Below are 20725 nucleotides of genomic sequence, written 5' to 3' on the forward strand. Positions count from 1 at the left end.
ACTTGGAGCAGTCAACATTTGCACTTCTTTGCCAGTATGTGTGCCACTTATATGATCAGCCAGCTGCCGATAATGTAAATGAAGCTAGGTACAAGGCTTTCTGTATGGCATCATCAGCCTTGCCAGAAATATGCATTCCCCCAACTACTGATGCCCTCCAACAGCACTGCAAAAGGGCAAACTACCAGGCTGCAATAATGAGGTCCTGTCGCAAACAAAAAATAAGTGCTCCATCACCTGCTGGATATGGTTGGCAAACAGAGGATGGGACCTTGCACATCACCTGGATGACCAGAAATCCGGCCCCTGACAGTGTTTTGCATGTCATACACTGCGGCTGCAAAGGTGCCTGTGAGACAGGAAGATGTTCCTGTTTTTCTGCAGGATTGTGTTGCACAGACTTATGTCGTTGCTGTAATTGTGCCAACACCAAAGACACCGAGCAACTGGAAGACAACCGTCCTGACACTGACAGTGAGGACTAAGCGTCCTTAATGTTATTTCTTTTGTAGTTTTGTACAGTTTTATATATCAGTCATATTTTTCATAAAGATTGTTTCTATTGTTCATCAGTGTTGTTTTCATTTGTGGACGAATGAATGAATGAACGAACGAACAAATGGTCATTGGTATAAGTACAATTTCTGCCTTTTACTGCCAAAAGACTGTACTTCCTACTGAGGTAGGAAGTACAGTCTTTGCCTTGATTTCTTCAGTGTGTGCTGGGTGTTCACAGTCCATGTTAGATCGTCAGTAAGGTGTATTCCCAGGTATGTCAAACTTGATCTAAATGACTTAACATAAGCATAACATGATCGTATATTTGCCTCATTGTTCATATTGGACGCGGCTATGTATACAGCACTATTTAGAATCCATTTAGCCCACTTTTAAGGGTGTTTTCGTCTTTATCGCCAACGTTGAATGCAACCACGGGAGCCGCCATCTTGCCATTCTGTTGACAAAAAGCAGCTACCTCATTGGTGAAGACCGATCACGTGTCGAACCGTGCCACCACTGGCGACCAAGATCCGATGACGCTCTGGAGAAACTAGTTCGGCATAAAACATAGTCGCATCGAGAATCGAAGGCAAATTCAGCGACGGACTTTTTTTGGTAGGTTAGCACAACTCGTTCTTTTTTATGAGCTAACGATTGTGTAGATGCGCGACTGTGGAGCGGGTTGAAACGAAAACAGTGTTCACCTTACGGCCTATCAGTACATGATGTGAATACTTCCTCCAGAACTGGTTCCATCAGGTTAAAGTGATAAAGAAACAAAGAGAACCAACCTGCTCGTTGTAACTTCTGGGTTGAAAATGGCGTCCAGTAGTTTCCGTTGGCGCTCGCGCTCCTCTATTAAACTACAACGTTCCTCCTCGGACTTCGACGTTTCACATGTTCACGAACTCACGGAAAACCGTTGACTCCACTCGGGTCCGTCTACTTCCAGCTCGCGCTGCTATCAACGATAAGCCCCGTTGCATGCTGAGAAACCTCTTCTTCTTCTTCTTCTTCTTCTTCTTCTTCTTCTTCTTCTTCTTCTTCTTGTTTTTAGGCGGCTGGCATCCAAACTGGTGCATTACCGCCACCTACTGCCTTTCTTTGTGAACTAGAAATAGCAAGCCCTTTATCCCCTCAAAAAGAAAAGAAAAGAAATAAAAGTTAAATTAAAATAAACTAAACTAAGAAGGGAGCCCCGTCAACTTCAGTGCCCTAAATTCTTCTCTTCAACCCTGTCTCCTTCAGATACTGCAGCACCCTTCCTGCCCCCAAGGATAATGCATCCCTCAATTGCACCCCTCCTACTGCCAGCCTCCTCTTCAACCTGCCTCGCTCGTTTCCAAATGTCTGGCAATGCCACATGATATGATCCACCGTTTCTGCTGTCTTGCAGGACTCGCACAGTCCGGTTGGGTGTTTTTTAATTAAGTGCATTGTTTTGTTTAGCTTTGTATGTCCAATCCTGAGTCTACTCAATATGTTTTCTTCTCTAGTGCTAAATATTGTTGTCCTCCCCTTGTTAACATCCTTCTGAATAGTATACAGATGTCTTCCTGTGCCTCCTGCCTCCCAACTGTGCTGCCATTCCTTAATAATATTTACCTTTATTATTGATTTAGCTTCTGATTTGCTAAATAAAATATCCTTCTTGTTCTGACATTCCAATGCTTGCTTTGCTCGTTTGTCTGCTGCTTCATTTCCCTTTACCCCTCTATGTGCCGGCACCCACATGAATGCTACCAAAATACCCATATGCTTAAGACGGAAAAGTGCTTTGTGTATTTCATTGATTAAGTCCTGCCTGCTGTTAGATGTGAGTGATTGTAATGACATTAATGTTGAACTGGAATCCGAACAAATGATGATCTTACTTATCTGAACCTCCTCCACCCACTGTAGTGCTGCTAGAATGGCCAATGTCTCGACTGTATACACCGACAGATGGTCTGACGATCTCCGTTTTACTTCATAACGAAAAGATGGGATGGTGACCGCAAAACCGGTTCTACCTGGACGAGGATCTTTCGATCCATCCGTGAATGCCGGAGTAAATGATTTATATGTCGTCTTTAGCCTATCCTCCACCATTCCTGCAATATTGTCAATGTTTTTAAGTGCTTGGGTTTTGTTCAGAGTGAGAAAAAATTGATCAACTAATACTGAGGAAAATAACCAAGGAGGTGTTACCGATAGCGACACGGTAGCAGTGAATTTTATCTTATTCAACCCCATCTCCCTTGCAAATTGTCCACTACTCCACGCAAAGCAGCCCCGTTTGTCCCTTTGGCTTTCCCAACACGGCATGAGCCCCTTTGTGGTTGGCTGCTTGTCCACGGAATGCCCTTCAGATTGGCCCAATAGCTCAACATTAACTGTTTACGTCTCAAATGCAGCGGCATCTCACCCACCTCCACCTGGAGAGCAGACACAGGACTTGTTCTCAAAGCCCCACAACAAAGTCTCAGAGCCTGAGATTGCACCACATCCAACTTTTTTAGTGAAGTTTTTTTCGCAGTTCCAAACGCTATACACCCATAATCAAAACTGATCTCATCAGCAATATAAATATTCTTCATTGCAGGCCTGCTGGCTCCCATTCCGACCGGTTAGACACCTCATCACATTTAAAATATTTTTACATTTCCTAACTATCATCTGAATCTGCTCATTCCATGTTAGCTTATCATCGAACCACACCCCTAGAAACCTAAAAACCTTCACTTGTTCAATAATTTGCCCATACAGCTTTAGCTGAGTAACCACTCCTCTCTTCCTAGTAAAGCAGATTGTTTCAGTTTTCCCCACAGAAAACTTGAATCCCCATGCATAAGACCATCTTTCTACTTCATTCACGGCCTCTTGTACCTTCCCTTTAATATGGTTTATGTTCTTCCCCTCTTCACAACGCTCCATCATCTGCGAATAGGATCGTCCAATATCACTCTGAACTCGAAGGAACACATCATTTATCATGATGGAGAACAGTATTGGACTGATTACACTACCCTGAGGTGTACCATTCTCCACGGGTATCTCCTCGATAGTGCTGTCCCAATTCTGACTTGGATAACTCTGTCAAGTAAAAAGTCTTTAATCCAATTGTATACTCTGCCCCCTATTCCCATAATATTCAACTTAATCATCAACCCTTCCTTCCAAACCATGTCATATGCCTTTTCCACATCAAAAAACACCGCCATCACTGACTCCTTATTTACCTGGGCTTTTTAGATTTCTGTCTCTAAACAAATAATTGGGTCCATAGTTCCTCTACCTTTCCGAAATCCACTTTGATGAGGTGTTATCATTCCCCTGGTCTCCATATAATAGCTTAATCTCTCGGTTATCATTCTCTCCATAATTTTACCGACATGAGAGGTTAGTGCTATGGGTCTATAATTTGTTGGATTTGATGAATCTTTGCCCGGTTTCCTGATTGGAATAATCACAGCTTCTTTCCATGATCTAGGAAGTCTCCCCATTTCCCAAATTTTATTATAAAATGATACCAATTTCGTAATTGCTAACCTACCTAAATGCTTCAGCATTATATAACATATTTCATCCTTCCCTGGTGATGTCAATCCGGCTCTTTCTATCCCCCTTTTAACCTCTTCCAAAGTAAATGGGGCATCCATTGAACTATTAGTATTGTCTCTTCTTTCCAGAGCACCAGGATGAGCCGACCGTGTCCTTTCCCTCCCTAATTTACCCTCTCCTGTAAGGTTGCCAGAGCTGTGGATTTCTGTTAACGCTTTTGCCATCATCTCTGCCTCTCCCCATCTGTCGCTGCCGTTTCCTCCCTTTCTTCAGTACTGGATACTGCCATACTTTTCTGATTCCTCTCATGCTTCTGATCATCCCCAAATCTCTCCCACAGGTGTTGATCTCCCAATTCTACTACAGTAATTCCTCCAGCTTTCCTTTTTGCTTTCCGAATGGTTCCCGTACTCTTGCCTGCGCTTGCTTGTACTGGATCAGATTCTGGAAGTTATGTGTTCTTTTTAACAGCTTAAGAACTTTGTTTCTTTCTTTCACTACTCCCACATTCCTCTGTCCACCAGGGACCCCTTTCTTTTCATCCTTCCTTTACTTTTAGCTATTGCTTGTTTTGCTGCTTCCAGTATTGTAAATGTCATTTTTATATCAACCTCGTCAACATCTTCATTTAAGTCTATTTTATCCATTTCTTGCTCGCATATATATTTGAAAAGTTCCCATTTTGCCCTATTAAACACCCACTTACCTATCACCTCTCCCCGTTCCTTACTCCTTTGTAATGCTATTTTACACTTTATTGGAAAATGATCACTGCCCACTGACGTTTCCTCTTCTACCTCCCACTCGCATATCCCTGCTAAACTCCTCGATACAATGGTTAAGTCTAGCCGACATGTTCCCTGTGTGCACATCTAGTCCCTCTGCCATCGTTTAAACAAACCAAATTGTGTTCCTCTAGTAATTCTTCCATTACCTCCCCATTGAGATCTGTTCTTGCTCCACCCCATAATGTACTATGTGCATTAAAATCTCCACATACCACCACCTTGTTGCCACCTATCCTTTCAATTTGTGCCAATCTATTCACCTCTAATTTTTTACAGGGATTATAAAAATGTACAACTATGACCTCTCCTTCCCTTGCCCAGATCTCCACAGTTACATATTCGAGCTCGGTCCCTATCTTCACTTCTCTAAATGTGACGTCTTCACTAATAAATGTGGCACATCCTCCTCCCTGACCACCCTCCCTATCACACCTAACACACGCATATCCAGCTAGTCTGAAGTCCAAATTTGGTTTGAACCATGTTTCCTGTATGCATATGACATCTGGCTTACGAGGCATATCTCCAACATATTTTTTGAATTCTTGTCCATTTGCCAACAAACTCCGAGCATTCCATTGTAGAATTAACATGATGATTAATCCTGTGAGCATGATTATTTGGTTAACTGCCCCTGTTTCCTAAGCTCTTCCTGTACCGCCATCCCAGTTATTCCGTGAATATTTAAGTATCTTGCTGCACTTTTTACTATTATTTCAATTTTCTCAGATCTCCCTTTTGCCTGGAATGTGCAGTTAACCACTTCTGCCATGAAAACACAAAGTTCTCCTTATTTACTGCCATTATATTCTCATCTTCCCTTTGACTCTTAGTCGATAGTTGCTCACTTGGCTGTTGAGCCGGTTCCTTCCTTATTACATCTCCCCCCCCTCTTTCCCTCTGAGCCCTCTTTGCTGCTTCTGCATACGATATATTCATTTTCACTTTCAGCTGCTGCACTACCACTGCCTTCTTTCTCACTTCACACCCACCAGAGGCCACACTGTGTGCACCTCCGCAATTTGCACATTTGAGCTCTGTCCCAGCCTCACATTTCCCAGAGTCATGTTCCCCTCCACATTTTCCACATCTTTGCTTCCCTTTACATGCTGCCGCAATATGGCCATACTTTTGGCATTTGAAACACCTCAAAGGTGGTGGGACATATGCACTTACTCTATACCTTAGATACCCCACAGTAACTGAATCAGGCAACACACTTTCTTCAAAATCTAGCAGCACTGACAAACTGTCCACCCTTTCTCCACCTCGTCTTGCCTGCAGACGTTTAATCCCTATAACTTTACCCCTTTCATACTTGCTCTCAGTTCCTCCACGTTCTCTTCCACTGGGATACCGTATATCACGCCTCTAACAAAGGGCCCATCATTCAGCTTCTTCACGCTCTCAACCACTATGTTGCACACTTTTTCAGCTTCATTGCTTTCCCTCTCTGCCCCTCGTCCTTGCACTGGATCAACAATCCGCCATCAGCCAGCACCTTCGCCATCACAATCTCGCCAACTTTCTCCTTCAACCCGCGAGTCAGCGCCACGGGCTTATTTTCGAATGTCATTCCCGTCCTTGAATCTCACAATTATCTTGAACCCCTCCTTCTCTGCAATCCTCTCCCTCATCCTCCTGCTTTTCTCTCTCCCGTCCCCACTACTACCAGATCTACTGCTACGACTCCTGGCTCGTTTCTTATTCCCCACTTCAGTCCAGCTATTATAATCCATATCCTCACTCCCACCCTCTCCATCACTATCGCCTCCCATCCTTAGTCCAGTCACAGGTCAGTGTATGTACACTCCGCTGAAACTAATCCTCCAAACTTTCTGTCGTTTGTCACGCTTCCACGCCAGCTACTCCTGCGATCGACTGCTCTGGTCTGGTCCGTTCCTCCTCGTAACGTCCCGCCCGGTCTTTCCCTCGTCTTTCACTGTTTTGTTATGTTTTTTGCAAGTGTGGCCGTTTGTGTTGCGATCGCGGTGTCTGCCTGTTGTGTGTTTTTGAGATCGTCAAGAGATGATTCAAATATATTAGTGATGGTGAGATGAAGCCTCATGAGGCATCGAACCACTTCAGCCAATTGGTTCGAGAAAGGGTTCATTTCTCGAAGCTTCATGTGCTCACGAAACCACCTACTGGCCAAGTGCATAATCACAGGCAGCTGTATCTGAACCACATAATGTGATGCATTGAATTGTTGCGTCTGTTATGGCTGTTGGGAATGACTATGAATTAAAAAGATTCATGACCAAATCATTTCTGTACATAAATTATCACAGATGTGCATCATAAAATATTGTTTTAATGTATTCTGTGTGTGTAAATGTTCCCAAAATGGTAGTATCATATGATATGACAGGTTGTGTAATAATGTTATTATGTCACTTTAAGAAAATGGCATGGGCTTAAGCAGGCAGAGGACAGTGAACGTGTGTGTGTGGAACTAGGAAGAGCTGACTGAATATGCTTGTGTAACTTGGACAGTGATGTACAGGACAAGGGACATTTTATTCATTTTTATTCAGAAATAACAGTTTCTCAACAGTTCCATCTTATCACCTATCCTTCTCTCCTCACTCTCCTAACTCTCCAAACTATCTCTCTCTCTAAATTCTTCAAACTCTCAACCAACAACCCACATTTTGAATGGAGCCTGAGGGGTTTATATTGCTGTCAAACCTCCCGGCTATATCTGAACCACTTCCCGAAGCAGTCACGTGGTACAGCCGGGCAGCGAGGCTTCGGACGTCATCATGTTTGGCTCCTCCCCTAAATGAAGCAAGCCTCGATACGCGCGGAGACGCCTCCATTACTCGACACACGCTTCGAAGCGTCGGCACATCTCGAGTCGTAACAACACTAAAATATATCTTTTGGCGATCTTAGAAACACGCAACAGGTATCTTTTGTTTCATTGCTTCTTTGGCGCCATTGGGTTTTGACACTTCCGGTCGTCCTGTCGTATGTTTTGCCCGTATAGTATAACTAGTGGTAATTGGTATACATTCTGTTTTGGTATGTTTAGGAGCTGATGTATGGATGTCGTCAGCAGCTATGTGTTTTTCCTTTGTGTTAACTTTAGAATTTCCGCTGAGTCATTAACTCACGCAGTTATTTATTTTGTCCACTGGGGGGCGCTGTTTTACCCTTTTTGCCAATCTATATATAACGTAGTCCTGTTAGAGATAAGACTTTTGTATTTATGAGGGAGCTGATGTATGGATTTGGTCAGCAGGAATAAAACCTGGAAAATAAACCTGCGGACTCGACTTCTTCCTTGGCCAGTACAAGTCCGTTACCCTAGCTGTGTAATCCTGCCCAGAGGAAACGCAGGTCGAGGACAGCTTCACTAGTGGATTGCTGCTTATGCTTCAACTCTGTCACAAAACATGTTTGACTGGGTGCACTTTTTTTAGTTGGAGCAGCTCTGACTTGACGCCCCTTGTGGTGATCCAGGTGCACCACACGTGTTTCCTTAATTTAAAAGAAGAAGATTCAAAAATCTCTCACGTGCATTGTTTTCCTTCTCTCCATTGTTCTCCTTGAAGTCCCGGCTGCAGGTCTTTTCTCTTCAGTAAACAGGTATAGTTTTGAGGAGCTTGATACCTGAAGGCTCTGGCTCCCATCCTACTTTTTAAGACTCTAGGAACCACGAGTAGCCTCGCATTTAGTCATAACTTTACTTTCTTACTTACAGTGTGACATATCTCCTTGTGTGTTTAAAAAAAGATTAATAATAAATGAATAGTTAACACAGGTCATTTGGATCGTGGAGGTCTGGATCGTGGTCCATGCCGACTACCAACTATTCATACACTCTGTCAGATTCATTGATTGTGTTGTTACTGTGTTTTAATTTGTGTAATGATTCCTTCTGGTCACATGACTTCTATTGTTCTGTCCATCCTGGAGAGGGATCCTCCTCTGTTGCTCTCCTGAAGGTTTCTTCCCTTTTTTTCCATGTGAATTTTTTTTGAATAGTATTTCCTGATCCGATGTGAGGTCAAAGGTCAGGGATGTCTGTGTACAGATTGTAAAGCACTCTGAGGCAAATTTTTAATTTGTGAAAATGGGCTGAACAAATAAACTGAATTTAATTGAATTCTAGAACTCAGACATGGCCTCAAAGACTGAACTACTATGGAGGATTTAAAATTACTTAAGTATAAATAAATAAATGCATGAATAATTATAGGAATAAATAAATAAATGCTGAATTTTTTTTCTAAATAAATACAGGAATAAATAAATGCTTAAATAAATGTATAAATAAATACAGGAATACATAAATAAATAAATAAATGCATGAATAAATATTGTGGTGATCCAGGTGCACCACACATGTTTCCTTAATTTAAAAGAAGAACATTCAAAAATCTCTCACGTGCATTGTTTTCCTTCTTTCCATTGTTCTCCTTGAAGCCCCGGCTGCAGGTCTTTTCTCTTCAGTAAAGTTTTGGACCGGTCCTGGTCCTGGTCACATGATCCTTCCCGGTCCGTGTTGTAAATCACCGACGTGACGTCACCGCGTGTCTTCTCTCTCCAGCCGCTCGCGTCACGATGAAGCGATGCTCTCACGTTGACGCAGAGCGACCCGCCCCCCTCTGATCCTCGTCTGCGGCCCATCCTTCTCCTCCGTCGCTTGAATCTCGAGCTGTCTGATCGTCTCCGTGACGACACACTTTCTTTTGAAGACTCGTGAATTATGCATGTGTTCAAACTTTGGCTGAACTTTTGATGACTCGTGAAGATCCTCAACAGCTGCGACACTGCAGTTCAACCACGGCCCACGTTTCTGATTCCCTCTCTCTCTCCTTCTCCCTCTCTCTCTCTCTCCCTCTCTCTCCCTCTCCCAGGCCAGACCCAGGCTCAGTGCACCCCCGTGCCCTTGCCGGCCCTGGGCACCCAGAGGATCATCCAGGGCAACGGCACCACGGTGGGCACGGTCATCTCCCTGCAGTGCCCGGCCAAACACACGCTGGTGGGGAGGCAGCTGATGTGTGTCATGGACACCAACAGCACCCACTGGGTGGGGGGCACCTACTGTAAACGTGAGCAGCAGCACATACACACACACTTCGTAACCAAAATGTGTGTGTGGGCAGATGAAATGTTCCAAATGCTTTTACTGGGAAAATTACGGCGGCTGGAAAAACTTCCTCTGAGCCGTCTGTCTGCTCATAATTCTGAAGAGATTGGATGAATATGAAACATTATGTGTGTGTGCATTAGAGTTGCTATGGGCTTAAGACACTGACGCTAGGATTTTGCTCGCAATAATAATGAATTATTCTGAATTCTATTATGGTGTATCAAACTGGAGGTCCCGTGCTCGATATAAAATGAGAATCTGAATCCGATAGATACGTTTAACAATATTTAATGGCAAGAAGTCGAAGCAGTAAATTGAAGCTACGATCGTAGGGCCGACCGGAATATTACGCCACAGACTAACAGCAAAGTAGCTGATAGGGAACTGTCTTGTAAGCTTCCGACCGTCTAGAGAACGAACTCACCCTTTCCACCCGTATTTATTAGTAACGGCATCCACACCTCTTAATCCTAAATGTTAGTTCCATTGGTCAGTTCAGCATGCTACACTCTAGTTGGCTTACGGCCAGGTCATAAACAGGTAATAAAACAAGTCATAAAATAGCCGGGTCAAACGTCATGATCCCGCGACCAATATTACTTCCGGTCAGCTGTGTGATGAAAGTTCCCTTTCACAATAAAAGTCCCACATGTCACTCTCCTGCTTCAAGCAACGTCACGGACTTCAACCGGCTTCCAACTCATGTGTCAACATTGAAACAATAAACTAACTTTCATTCTCATGCGGCATACATATAATCATAAACACACATACAATTATAAACATTACTTCTGCCATTGACATATACATAGAGTAGACATTACCCCTATGCTTCATAACACATCAACAACAATATCAATATCCTCCCTAATATGTCCTATGATAATATCTTGCTATATGTATTAATTTAAAGCACAAATGTTCCCTATGTACATGTGCAAAGTCAAAATGACCTATTACAACTTAACAATTCTGACACACATTCGAGAGGAAAAATGATTTCTCACTTGAGGACGAAGCTCATTAAAAGGAGGATATTAACGCAAATGGAGGTGGAGAGGAATCGTGTCTCGTCTCAAAAAGTGAGAACAGGACCCTAATTATGTTTCAGGCTCAATCATCATGAAAAGACGCCGTCTGGTGTGAAACTGACAGACATTTAAATAACTGAATTTATGTTTTGTTTCCCGTGACTTCTATCTGCGAAGCCTCAGGAGTCCGATGAGGAATTGTTGAACGTAGATTTTTGCAGCATGTCAAATGAATGTGTTGCATGGCGAGTAAATGCAGTGGATGAGTCAGTCGCCGGTCTCCTCCTCAGCGCCGTCTCCCTTTGAGGACTACGGTTTCCGCGTGGCCGTGCTGGCGTCCATCGTGAGCTTGGCCGTCATCTTCTTCATGTCCGTGGCCTTCATCACCTGCTGTTTGCTCGACTGCATCAGAGGACAAGAGGAAAAACCAGGAGAGGTGAACTTCAATAATAATCTGTTACTTTCAGTAGAAGTCCTTCACTTCACATCATGAAAGGCGCCCTGTGGAGAAACTATAAAGTTATGCTTATGGTCATTGATCCTCAGCCAAATGCATGTTGAGCATCCCGGAGCTCTAACAAGATGCTCTTACTGTTTTTGGAGCTCTTGGTTTGTGAAGTGGGCGGAGCCTGGAGGCTGAAAAAAATACATTTTAGGCAATCAAAAAGGTTTCGGTTAACGTTGGTGAACTGAAAACACACTGTGAAAGGGTTAAAGTTGAAAGAAGAAAACAACTCCCAGGTACCTGTCAATCACGAGGTAGCCCCGCCCTAATGCATACACCGCTTTATGATCGAGTTTTCTCTAAAAGAACCATCATCTATTCAATTAACATCACGCGGTATGGAAGAAGACTTGAAACTAGAGATTGAGAGCATGACCTCCTTTTCTCTGAGACTTCTATACAACCGGAGGAGTCCAGAGAAGTTTAAAGCACTTTGGATGAGTTGTCCGGTGTGAGGCGATTGGCCGGACGACCACGGCACCGCCTGCTTGCATGAATGTGCATCTTCTCACGGGAGCAGTTCCAGAGTGGAGCACAAATACCTCAATGTTGTATTAATGTTCTCACTTTCCATCACTTGGAGCTTTAAAACATGAAGAAGATGCATTCCCGGACTGAAACACTGACCTGCAGGTTTAAATGTGTCTATTTCTTCAACAGGGAGTCCGAAATGTGGCAGTGGGAGGAGCAGGCCCAACATCAGGGGGACGACAGGTCTCGCTACGGCCATAAAGGCAGGAACAACAACAACAACAACAACAACAACAACAACAACCCCCAGGACAAAGCGCAGTCCCTGCGGGACGCCGGGACCCCGGCCGTGTGCGACAACACGCGATCCTGCAGGTGAGACTCCGGCTGGCTTTTACTGAAACTGTAAAAAAAAAAGCCCCCCCCCCCAAAAGGAGGGTAAAACATTGAAGACACAACTTCCTGTCTCGTCATCCACAGATGTCATCAGCTCGGCCCCGCCGCCCCGCGTCAGACGCTCCCCGGCTACGACTACAACCGGCCTCTCTTACCCAGAAGCCCGGGGTCCGCGGAGGCCTCCTCGGGTCCGCCCGAATACAACGGACCTCCTCGGTCCCGTCAGACTACGAACCCGGGCCTGCCCCGGGTCTCGGCGGCGGGGGGGAGGCCGCACGGAGGACGGCACGGCGGCTTGCCGGGAGTGAAGCCGCCCACCGCGGATGAGGCGAGCGCGAGGAGCGCGAGGCCCGCCCAAGACTCTTCCATCCGGATTATCTCAGTGTGAGGACGAACGAACATCGGTCAAGAACTTGTTTCCGGGCCAGAACGTGTCGGTCCGCACCGCGAGGACTACGGGGAGAAATAACTGAGCGTCGCTGATCTCGTCGTCCTGATGGAATCTGCAGTTGTGCTCAGTGTGGAGGCTCTAGAGCAGAGGCGGCCGACACGGGGCCCGCGGCCACCTGGTCGACCCGCGGGGACCACTGAGTCGCCCGCAAGGCGCGTTCTAAAAATAGAACAAGTCGACATTGAGCGACAAAACAACAACAACAACAAAAAAACGGCCAGCGTTTCTGAGATTGGAGTGAGACAAGGAGGAAAGGTGATGTTGTGATCTTGGCAATTAAACATCTTTGATGTGACGTGTCGAAATCTCTAAAGCGTCTTCAGCGCAGTGCTCACTCAGAAAGTGGGCGGGGCTTCCCAGTGCTCACTCGGAAAAGGGGCGTGGCTGCCCAGTGCTCACTCAGAAAGGGCGCTTATCAGAATGTGATGTGGCTCTGTCGCTTTGCTTCATTCAGTGGATGATAACACAGGAGACAGCATTTCAGGGTCATGGTGATATTTTATGATCATTTGGACTCTATCAGTGAGATAAAGATGAACTAGTTCAGTGTCAAATATAACAGTCAATGGAAAAAATATAATAATAGTATATATTAATGCAAAGAATAGAGAGATGTCGATAGCTTTTTATTGTATTTCTAATTCGCTCATTCACACTCGCTCAATGGAGACAGTTTCTATGTTTCCCTTTGATTTGCTTCAAGTTAACCTAAATTTAAGCAGGTAAAACCTGTTAACAACTACTGATATATTATATTATATATATATATATGTATGTATGCAGGCACGTGCACAGATAGACCCCTAGTGGTGCTCAAGCACCAGCCCTTTTGCCCTGGATGAGAAAAGTGCCCTTTTTGCTGGAGCCCCTTTTTTTTCATTCATCAGTATTAAAGAATAAAAATGACTGTCATCAATTCCCCCCAAATGTGTTTTGATATCCGACGGGGCATTTATTTGAGTTCTTGTGAGAATTTCACCCCGACATGCTCCGCGCCGCTCACGAGCCACCGCCTCCCTCCTCCTCCTCCACTCAGTGCTCGCGCAGTGCTCCTCATGCCACGCTAAATGGCTGCACCTCCTTCTCCTCTGACCCGCAGCATCAGACACACAGGTCATGACGGTGTTTGTCCCCTGACGTTGTTTGGTGATAAATTAACCACGTCGACATTAGCGCTGCTAAAAACATGAGGTTGCAACTGGTCCGAAAAAAATAACCAAAAAACTCACGAAATCCGTGGTTTCATAGCCTTGTCCAGCTGTTTACTGACGTCATGTGAACAGATAGAGGGAGAGATATCCAGGCAGGCATCTTATTTGTGTTGTATAAATGCTATTGAGACTATTTCGAAAGTATGTTGAACTTATTAATTCATTTTATAAATGTCACAATAATTCACAGCTAGAAAATTGCAGCTAAACTATGATTGCTATCCTTGTACCACATTGTTTTATGTGGTATGTTTCTCTTTGTTTTGTCTGTTCCAGTTTTACGAAGGTCAATCTTGTATGAGCATTGCAGAGGGTGAAAAGAGTAAATGCAAGAAAAATAAACTATGATTGCTATCCTTGTACCATATTGTTTTATGTGGTATGTTTCTCTTTGTTTTGTCTGTTCCAGTTTTACAAAGATCAATCTTGTATGAGCATTGCACAGGGTGAAAAGAGTAAACGCAAGAGAAACTAGAACGGGCACTCGGTAGAGCGCATACCTTCGCCTTGGCATGAGAGTGTGGGGAGCTTGATGTCATGTGAACATTTTGGCATTAGTTGCATGCCAATTGGATAAAAATTGGTAAAAAGAAGATGTTGACCTTTTCATGACCTTGACCTTTGACCCGATCGATCCCAAAATCTAATCAAATGGTCCCCGGATAATAACCAATCATCCCACCAAATTTTATGCGATTCGGTTTAATACTTTTTGAGTTATGCAAATAACACACAAACACACACACACATACAAATAAATACACAGCGATCAAAACATAACCTTCCGCATTTTCAATGCGAAGGTAAACAACACTTGTAATAACTACTTACTAACCCAGAGTGAGGTCATGCCGGGAAATATCAGACTGAGGCTTTTTAACGCTTTTACAGAGGTTTGATATTTCCCGGCATGACCGAGCGGTCGAGGTTAGTAAGTTGTTTATTATATGGCATTTTTCGCTCTTATCATTCGCTCAAACTTGGATTCATCTGTCCATAACACCTTTTTCCAATCTTCCTCTGTCCAATGCCTGTGTTCTTTTGCCCATACCAATCTTTTCTTTTTATTGGCCAGTCTCAGATATGGCTTTTTCTTTGCCACTCTGCCTAGAAGGCCAGCATCCCGGAGTCGCCTCTTCACTGTCGACGTTGACACTGGCGTTTTGCGGGTACCATTTAAAGAAGCTGCCAGTTGAGGACCTGTGAGGCGTCTATTTCTCAAACTAGAGACTCTAATGTACTTGTCTTCTTGCTGAGTTGTGCACCGGGGCCTCCCACTTCTCTTTCTGCTCTGGTTAGAGCCCGTTTGTGCTGTTCTCTGAAGGGAGTAGTACACACCGCTGTTGGAAATTTTCAGTTTCTTTGCAATTTCTCGCATGGAATAGCCTTCATTTTTAAGAACAAGAATAGACTGGCGAATTTCACATGAAAGTTCTTTTTTTCTGGCCATTTTGAGAGTCTTATCGAACCCACAAATGTGATTCTCCAGATAATCAACTAGCTCAAAGGAAGGCCAGTTTTATAGCTTCTCTCATCAGCAAAACAGTTTTCAGCTGTGCTAACATAATTGCACAAGGGTTTTCTAATCATCCATTAGTCTTCTAAGAAGATTAGCAAACACAATGTACCATTAGAACACTGGATTGATAGTTGCTGGAAATGGGCCTCTATACACCTATGTAGATATTTCATTAGAAACCAGACGTTTCCACCGAGAATAGTCATTTACCACATTAACAATGTAGAGAGTGTATTTCTGATTGATTTAATGTTATCTTCATTGAAAAAAACAATGCTTTTCTTTGAAAAATAAGGACATTTCTAAGTGATCCCAAACTTTTGAACGGTAGTGTATGTATGTATGTAGAGGCACATTCTGTAACTACCTGGACTGACTGTTCACTCCGTGCATCACTTACTTTGAGCTCACCTCATTGGCTGTCATCCAGGGAGAAAGCCAGCGTGGCAGACTCCCCAAGGTCCTAGTGCCAGCGGACTGATAGGCTGGATTGTACCTTGAAGGGGGAGCTCACCTCATTGGCTGTAATGCTGGCTGTCTGAAGCCCCCCTAAAATAGGCCTAACGCCACTGCAGCAGACGCTCTGCTGAAAGCACCTTATTTCTGGTTATCACTTTCAAATCTATTGTCCAGTTTCATCCAGGAGGGGGCGCCAGAACCCCCCCACTGGGTTGAGGAAGAGCTCTCTCTCTCTCACACACACACACACACACACACACACACACACACCTAGACACCCCCCCACACACACACACTCACATCTTCACACACATACACACACTTACACTTACCTCTACACACACATACACACACTTACCTCTACACTCAACTACAAACACTTACATCCACACACACATACGCATTTACATCGACACACTTACACACACTTGTCTACACACACATACACACTTACATCTTCACACACATACACACACTTACATCTACACACACATACACACACTTACCTCTACACTCACTTACACACACTTACATCTTCACACACATACACACACTTACCTCTACACTTACCTACACACTTATATCTTCACACACATACACACACTTACCTCTACACTTACCTACACACACTTAATTACACAAACACACACACTCACACCTAGACACACACACACACACTTAGACACACACTCACACCTAGACACACACACACACTCACACCTAGACACACACACACACACACACACACACACAAGTCAAGAATGCACAATGAGGCAGGAGGCCAGGCCCAGGTCCGGGCCAAGGGCCGGGAGCCAGAACCGGCTCCAGACACAGCCAGGTCCGATGGACCCTGTGAGGCGAGAAGGCACAAAGACTCCGGGGAGGAAGCAGTTAGTAATGTGTGATGGAGATGTAAATTCATCCATAAGGGAGAGAGAGAGGAGAGGTGCTCAGTGTATCCTAGACGTCCCCCAGGAGCCGATCAGCCTCTAGCAGCATCTCTAGGTCTGGACCAGGTGAACCTGACTCAGCACTAACTAGAAGACCATCAAGAGGAAAGACTTCAGGCTCCATGAGGGGACTGTGTCTGCCTCCAGGACTGAAGGTGGAGCTGGTTCCATCAAAGAGGAGGAGCTTGATACCTGAAGGCTCTGGCTCCCATCCTACTTTTTATGACTCTAGGAACCACGAGTAGCCTCGCATTTAGTCATTACTTTACTTTCTTACTTACAGTGTGACATATCTCCCTGTGTGTGTTTAAAAAAAGATTAATAATAAATGAATAGTTAACACAGGTCATTTGGATCGTGGAGGTCTGGATCGTGGTCCATGCCGACTACCAACTAGTCATACACTCTGTCAGATTCATTGATTGTGTTGTTACTGTGTTTTAATTTGTGTGTCATGATTCCTTCTGGTCACATGACATCTATTGTTCTCTCCATCCTGGAGAGGGATCCTCCTCTGTTGCTCTCCTGAAGGTTTCTTCCCTTTTTTCCATGTGAATTTTTTTTAAATAGTATTTCCTGATCCGATGTGAGGTCAAAGGTCAGGGATGTCTGTGTACAGATTGTAAAGCACTCTGAGGCACATTTTTAATTTGTGAAAATGGGCTGAACAAATAATCTGAATTGAATTCTAGAACTCAGACATGGCCTCAAAGTCTGAACTACTACAGAGACGTGTAAATTAATTAAAACTCATACAGCTTCTCATCTTTTCCTGGTCCGATAATAATCCGAGTGCCGTGCAGCATTTACAGATTGAGGATTATAGATGTAATCCTGTTATAATCTGTGTTTCTCAGAGTGAGCACTTTCTTTCCAGACAAATTATTGTGGATAACTTTGAGCAATTACATTTATGGAACAAAAAAGCACAAAAATCATGTATTTTTATTATTATTATATTGAAGCCACCCTCCATTTCTAAATGGGTTTTGCTTTTGGTTCAATCACTTGGATTGTTTGAGCTTCATGTGCATGATGTGAAAACCACAAACCACCGAGGAAACACTTCAGGGAGCTCAGAGACATCTTGTGATCCGGATGACATCACTTTGTTTTGTAGTCTTTGAAGAAAAACAAATATTTGCATTTTTAAACATTCTGGCTTTTTTAATACATGGATAAACATTTGAGACACAAATTACCATTTAAAGCAGAGTATTTTATTATTATTTTTAGACCATCACAAAACTTCAGCAAAAATACTGTGTTTATAATAATGTGTTTATCATAAACTTAACTTTAAGCATGTAAATAAAGTACATTGAGGCTTTACAAAAAGACACAATACAAAAACAAATAACAATAGATAAAGACGAGTCAAAACAATAAAAAAATTAAGCCAGGTACATCAGTATATTATAGTTAAATCATGAAGGAGTAATACTTTTACAATACCACCTCTTATGGAGGTCTCCACCGTCATGTCTCCCCGCGGTCTCTCTGGTGTGAACCGCTCAGCACTGTGCGTCCCTATCAAAACAACCCGGGATTTACCACAGAGGCACTTCTGATTGGCCAGTTCAGGGTCAGCTGACCGGAGCCATAGCCGGAAGTTGTGGAAGCAGCGATATCGACGTTGCAAGTATTTTGTCTTTAAACAGTTTCACATTGTCAATAATAACTAGCAAAAATTAACAGAAATAAAAGTCAAAAAAATTAAATCAAGAAACGTAAAGAAATAATCTAAACAAAATACATACACTATATATATATAAAGGAATTTGTTTTTAAATAAATCTCTATTTATATTTAAATAAATATATATAGAAATCTATAAAACAATATAGATTTACGTATATACATATAAATATATATCATATAGGTTTAAGACTTGCAGCAACACAAGCAAGAACACTTCTTCAACCTTATCATGAACATCAACTCTGCTAACAACATCAACAACAACAATGTCTCATTGATTTCTGATGACCTCAACAATGCAATTGTGATTTCTTTTTAAATCACGGAGAAGAGGGAATCTTTTATAGAAAACTGAACGCTAATTTGTTTTTCCAGTATGAACAGCTGAGTGTCGTTTTAGACTGCATGCATGTCTGAATGTTTTACCACAAACTGAACAACTGAATAGTTTCTCTCAGGGCTCCAGACTGCGACCAAATGGTCGCATTTTGCGCCTAAAATTAGACACAGTGCGAGTAAATTTTTCATCAACTCGCGCATGTGCGACCAGTAAATTAGCAGATTTTGTTGTTGTTGTTATGAAATATTTTTCTTGCTGACAAACTTGTTCTACACTTCAGCCCACTATAGTTAGCGGTAATGCCTGAATGACTGGTTTGCTAACCGACATTAACTCCAGAAGAAGGAGAAAGGAGACGAAAACCGAAGAAGAAGGCTGGCCTGTGTGTGAGCGGGGAGGGAAGGCGCACCGCAACGGAGACAATGCGACCGGCGAGGACCGCAGAGGTCAGAGGGGATCCTCAGGTACCGAGCGGCGTCCCCGTCCCCCGAGTTGAATCTCTGGGTCGACTCAGCCGACTCTCACATGTCTGCCCCTATAGACTGATGCTCACGGTAAACACATTCGAACGGGAGCGCGCGACGGTTTTGATAAAGTTAGCGGAAGGATTTAAGTGACAACATCCGGTTTTGCAAAGTTAGCGTAAAGAACCACGTGAAACAACATCCGTTTTTCAAAATAAGATGTCGACAAATCATACACGAACATATAAAAGTAAACAATGAACTGATTTTGTATCTTTAGAGATCGTTTCTGAAGTTTAGCTTAAATTATGCTAACATTAAAACATTTTTACTGGACCAAGGAAGAGTTTATAAAAAATAGTCAGACTTTTGTATGTTAAGAAAAGTCCTGTATATAGATTTCCCCAAGAGTTCCAGGAAATGAATGATGCAGATGTGTTCCATACATAACTGAAATCCCCTACAATAGCAATCAAACAATTTTAATGTATCAATTAGGACATTTTTCAAAGTAAAAGTCCTAAATGTTTAAAGAAATCGATAATTTCTTTAATGTTTGAGTTGCTTTATATATGTATTTCCTCATAGTCCTCATAGCAATAATGCTACACAATAAATAGAATGCTTCAATCAATACCGTGATCGGTATTATCGGATCGGCAGATACTGATTTCAATGATCGGTATTATCGGTGATCGGCAGATACTGATTTCAGTGATCGGTGATCGGCACCAAAAACCTGATCGGTGCATCTCTAGAAACCAACAAATGTTTTGATTGGCCACATCGAAGTGCAACATGCACATGCTCAAGGTATGTTTTCTCTTCAAATATGTTTAAACTCAATACAGTAACTTCTGAAGAGTTCTCTGTTGTGAATGTTTTGCAGTTCATGTAGGCAAACAGGCATAAGATTGTATATTGTCAAATTATTTATCAGTAATACAGTAGAAATGATGGGAAAACTTTGCAAGTCGATTTATAGTGTGCGCAGGGTTTTTCCTGCATAGAGAAAATTTGGGCGCACGCCTAAGCCGTTTTCCCGAGCGCTTAAGGCAAAAAAAAGTCCGCGATGAAAAAAAAAAAAACCTGTGTTCATCACGTGCATGTCAGCGAATATGTTCTCAATAGTATGTTTGAAGAACCGTCGTTCTGTTTTGATCAATAGTAATCGAGTTCAGTGTTTTCCCGAGGTTTAGAGCTTCAGGGGGGCGGGACTAGTGCCGCTAGCCATGTTGGTGCCCTAAGCTTAATTTAACACTGAGGGGTGCTCACCTGTGTGCGCACATCA

The 20725-nt window shown here is 43.2% G+C and overlaps 2 protein-coding genes across 2 annotated transcripts; both read left to right on the top strand.

The window, feature by feature from the left end:
* The first annotated feature begins 3875 nt into the window (after positions 1-3875).
* Positions 3876-11460, top strand: LOC130198903 (sushi domain-containing protein 3-like). Its single transcript, XM_056422006.1, has 3 exons — positions 3876-3882; positions 9701-9895; positions 11258-11460. The coding sequence occupies exons 1-3, from the start codon at positions 3876-3878 to the stop codon at positions 11458-11460; spliced, it is 405 nt and encodes a 134-aa protein (XP_056277981.1).
* A 676-nt stretch (positions 11461-12136) lies between these two features.
* LOC130199432 (uncharacterized) lies at positions 12137-13085 on the top strand. Its single transcript, XM_056422918.1, has 2 exons — positions 12137-12318; positions 12424-13085. Exons 1-2 carry the CDS (start codon positions 12143-12145, stop codon positions 12725-12727), a joined length of 480 nt encoding a protein of 159 aa, XP_056278893.1. The 5' UTR covers positions 12137-12142; the 3' UTR covers positions 12728-13085.
* The last annotated feature ends 7640 nt before the right edge of the window (positions 13086-20725 follow it).

Source organism: Pseudoliparis swirei, chromosome 9 (genome assembly GCF_029220125.1).
Source record: "Pseudoliparis swirei isolate HS2019 ecotype Mariana Trench chromosome 9, NWPU_hadal_v1, whole genome shotgun sequence".
NCBI classification, from domain to species: domain Eukaryota; kingdom Metazoa; phylum Chordata; class Actinopteri; order Perciformes; family Liparidae; genus Pseudoliparis; species Pseudoliparis swirei.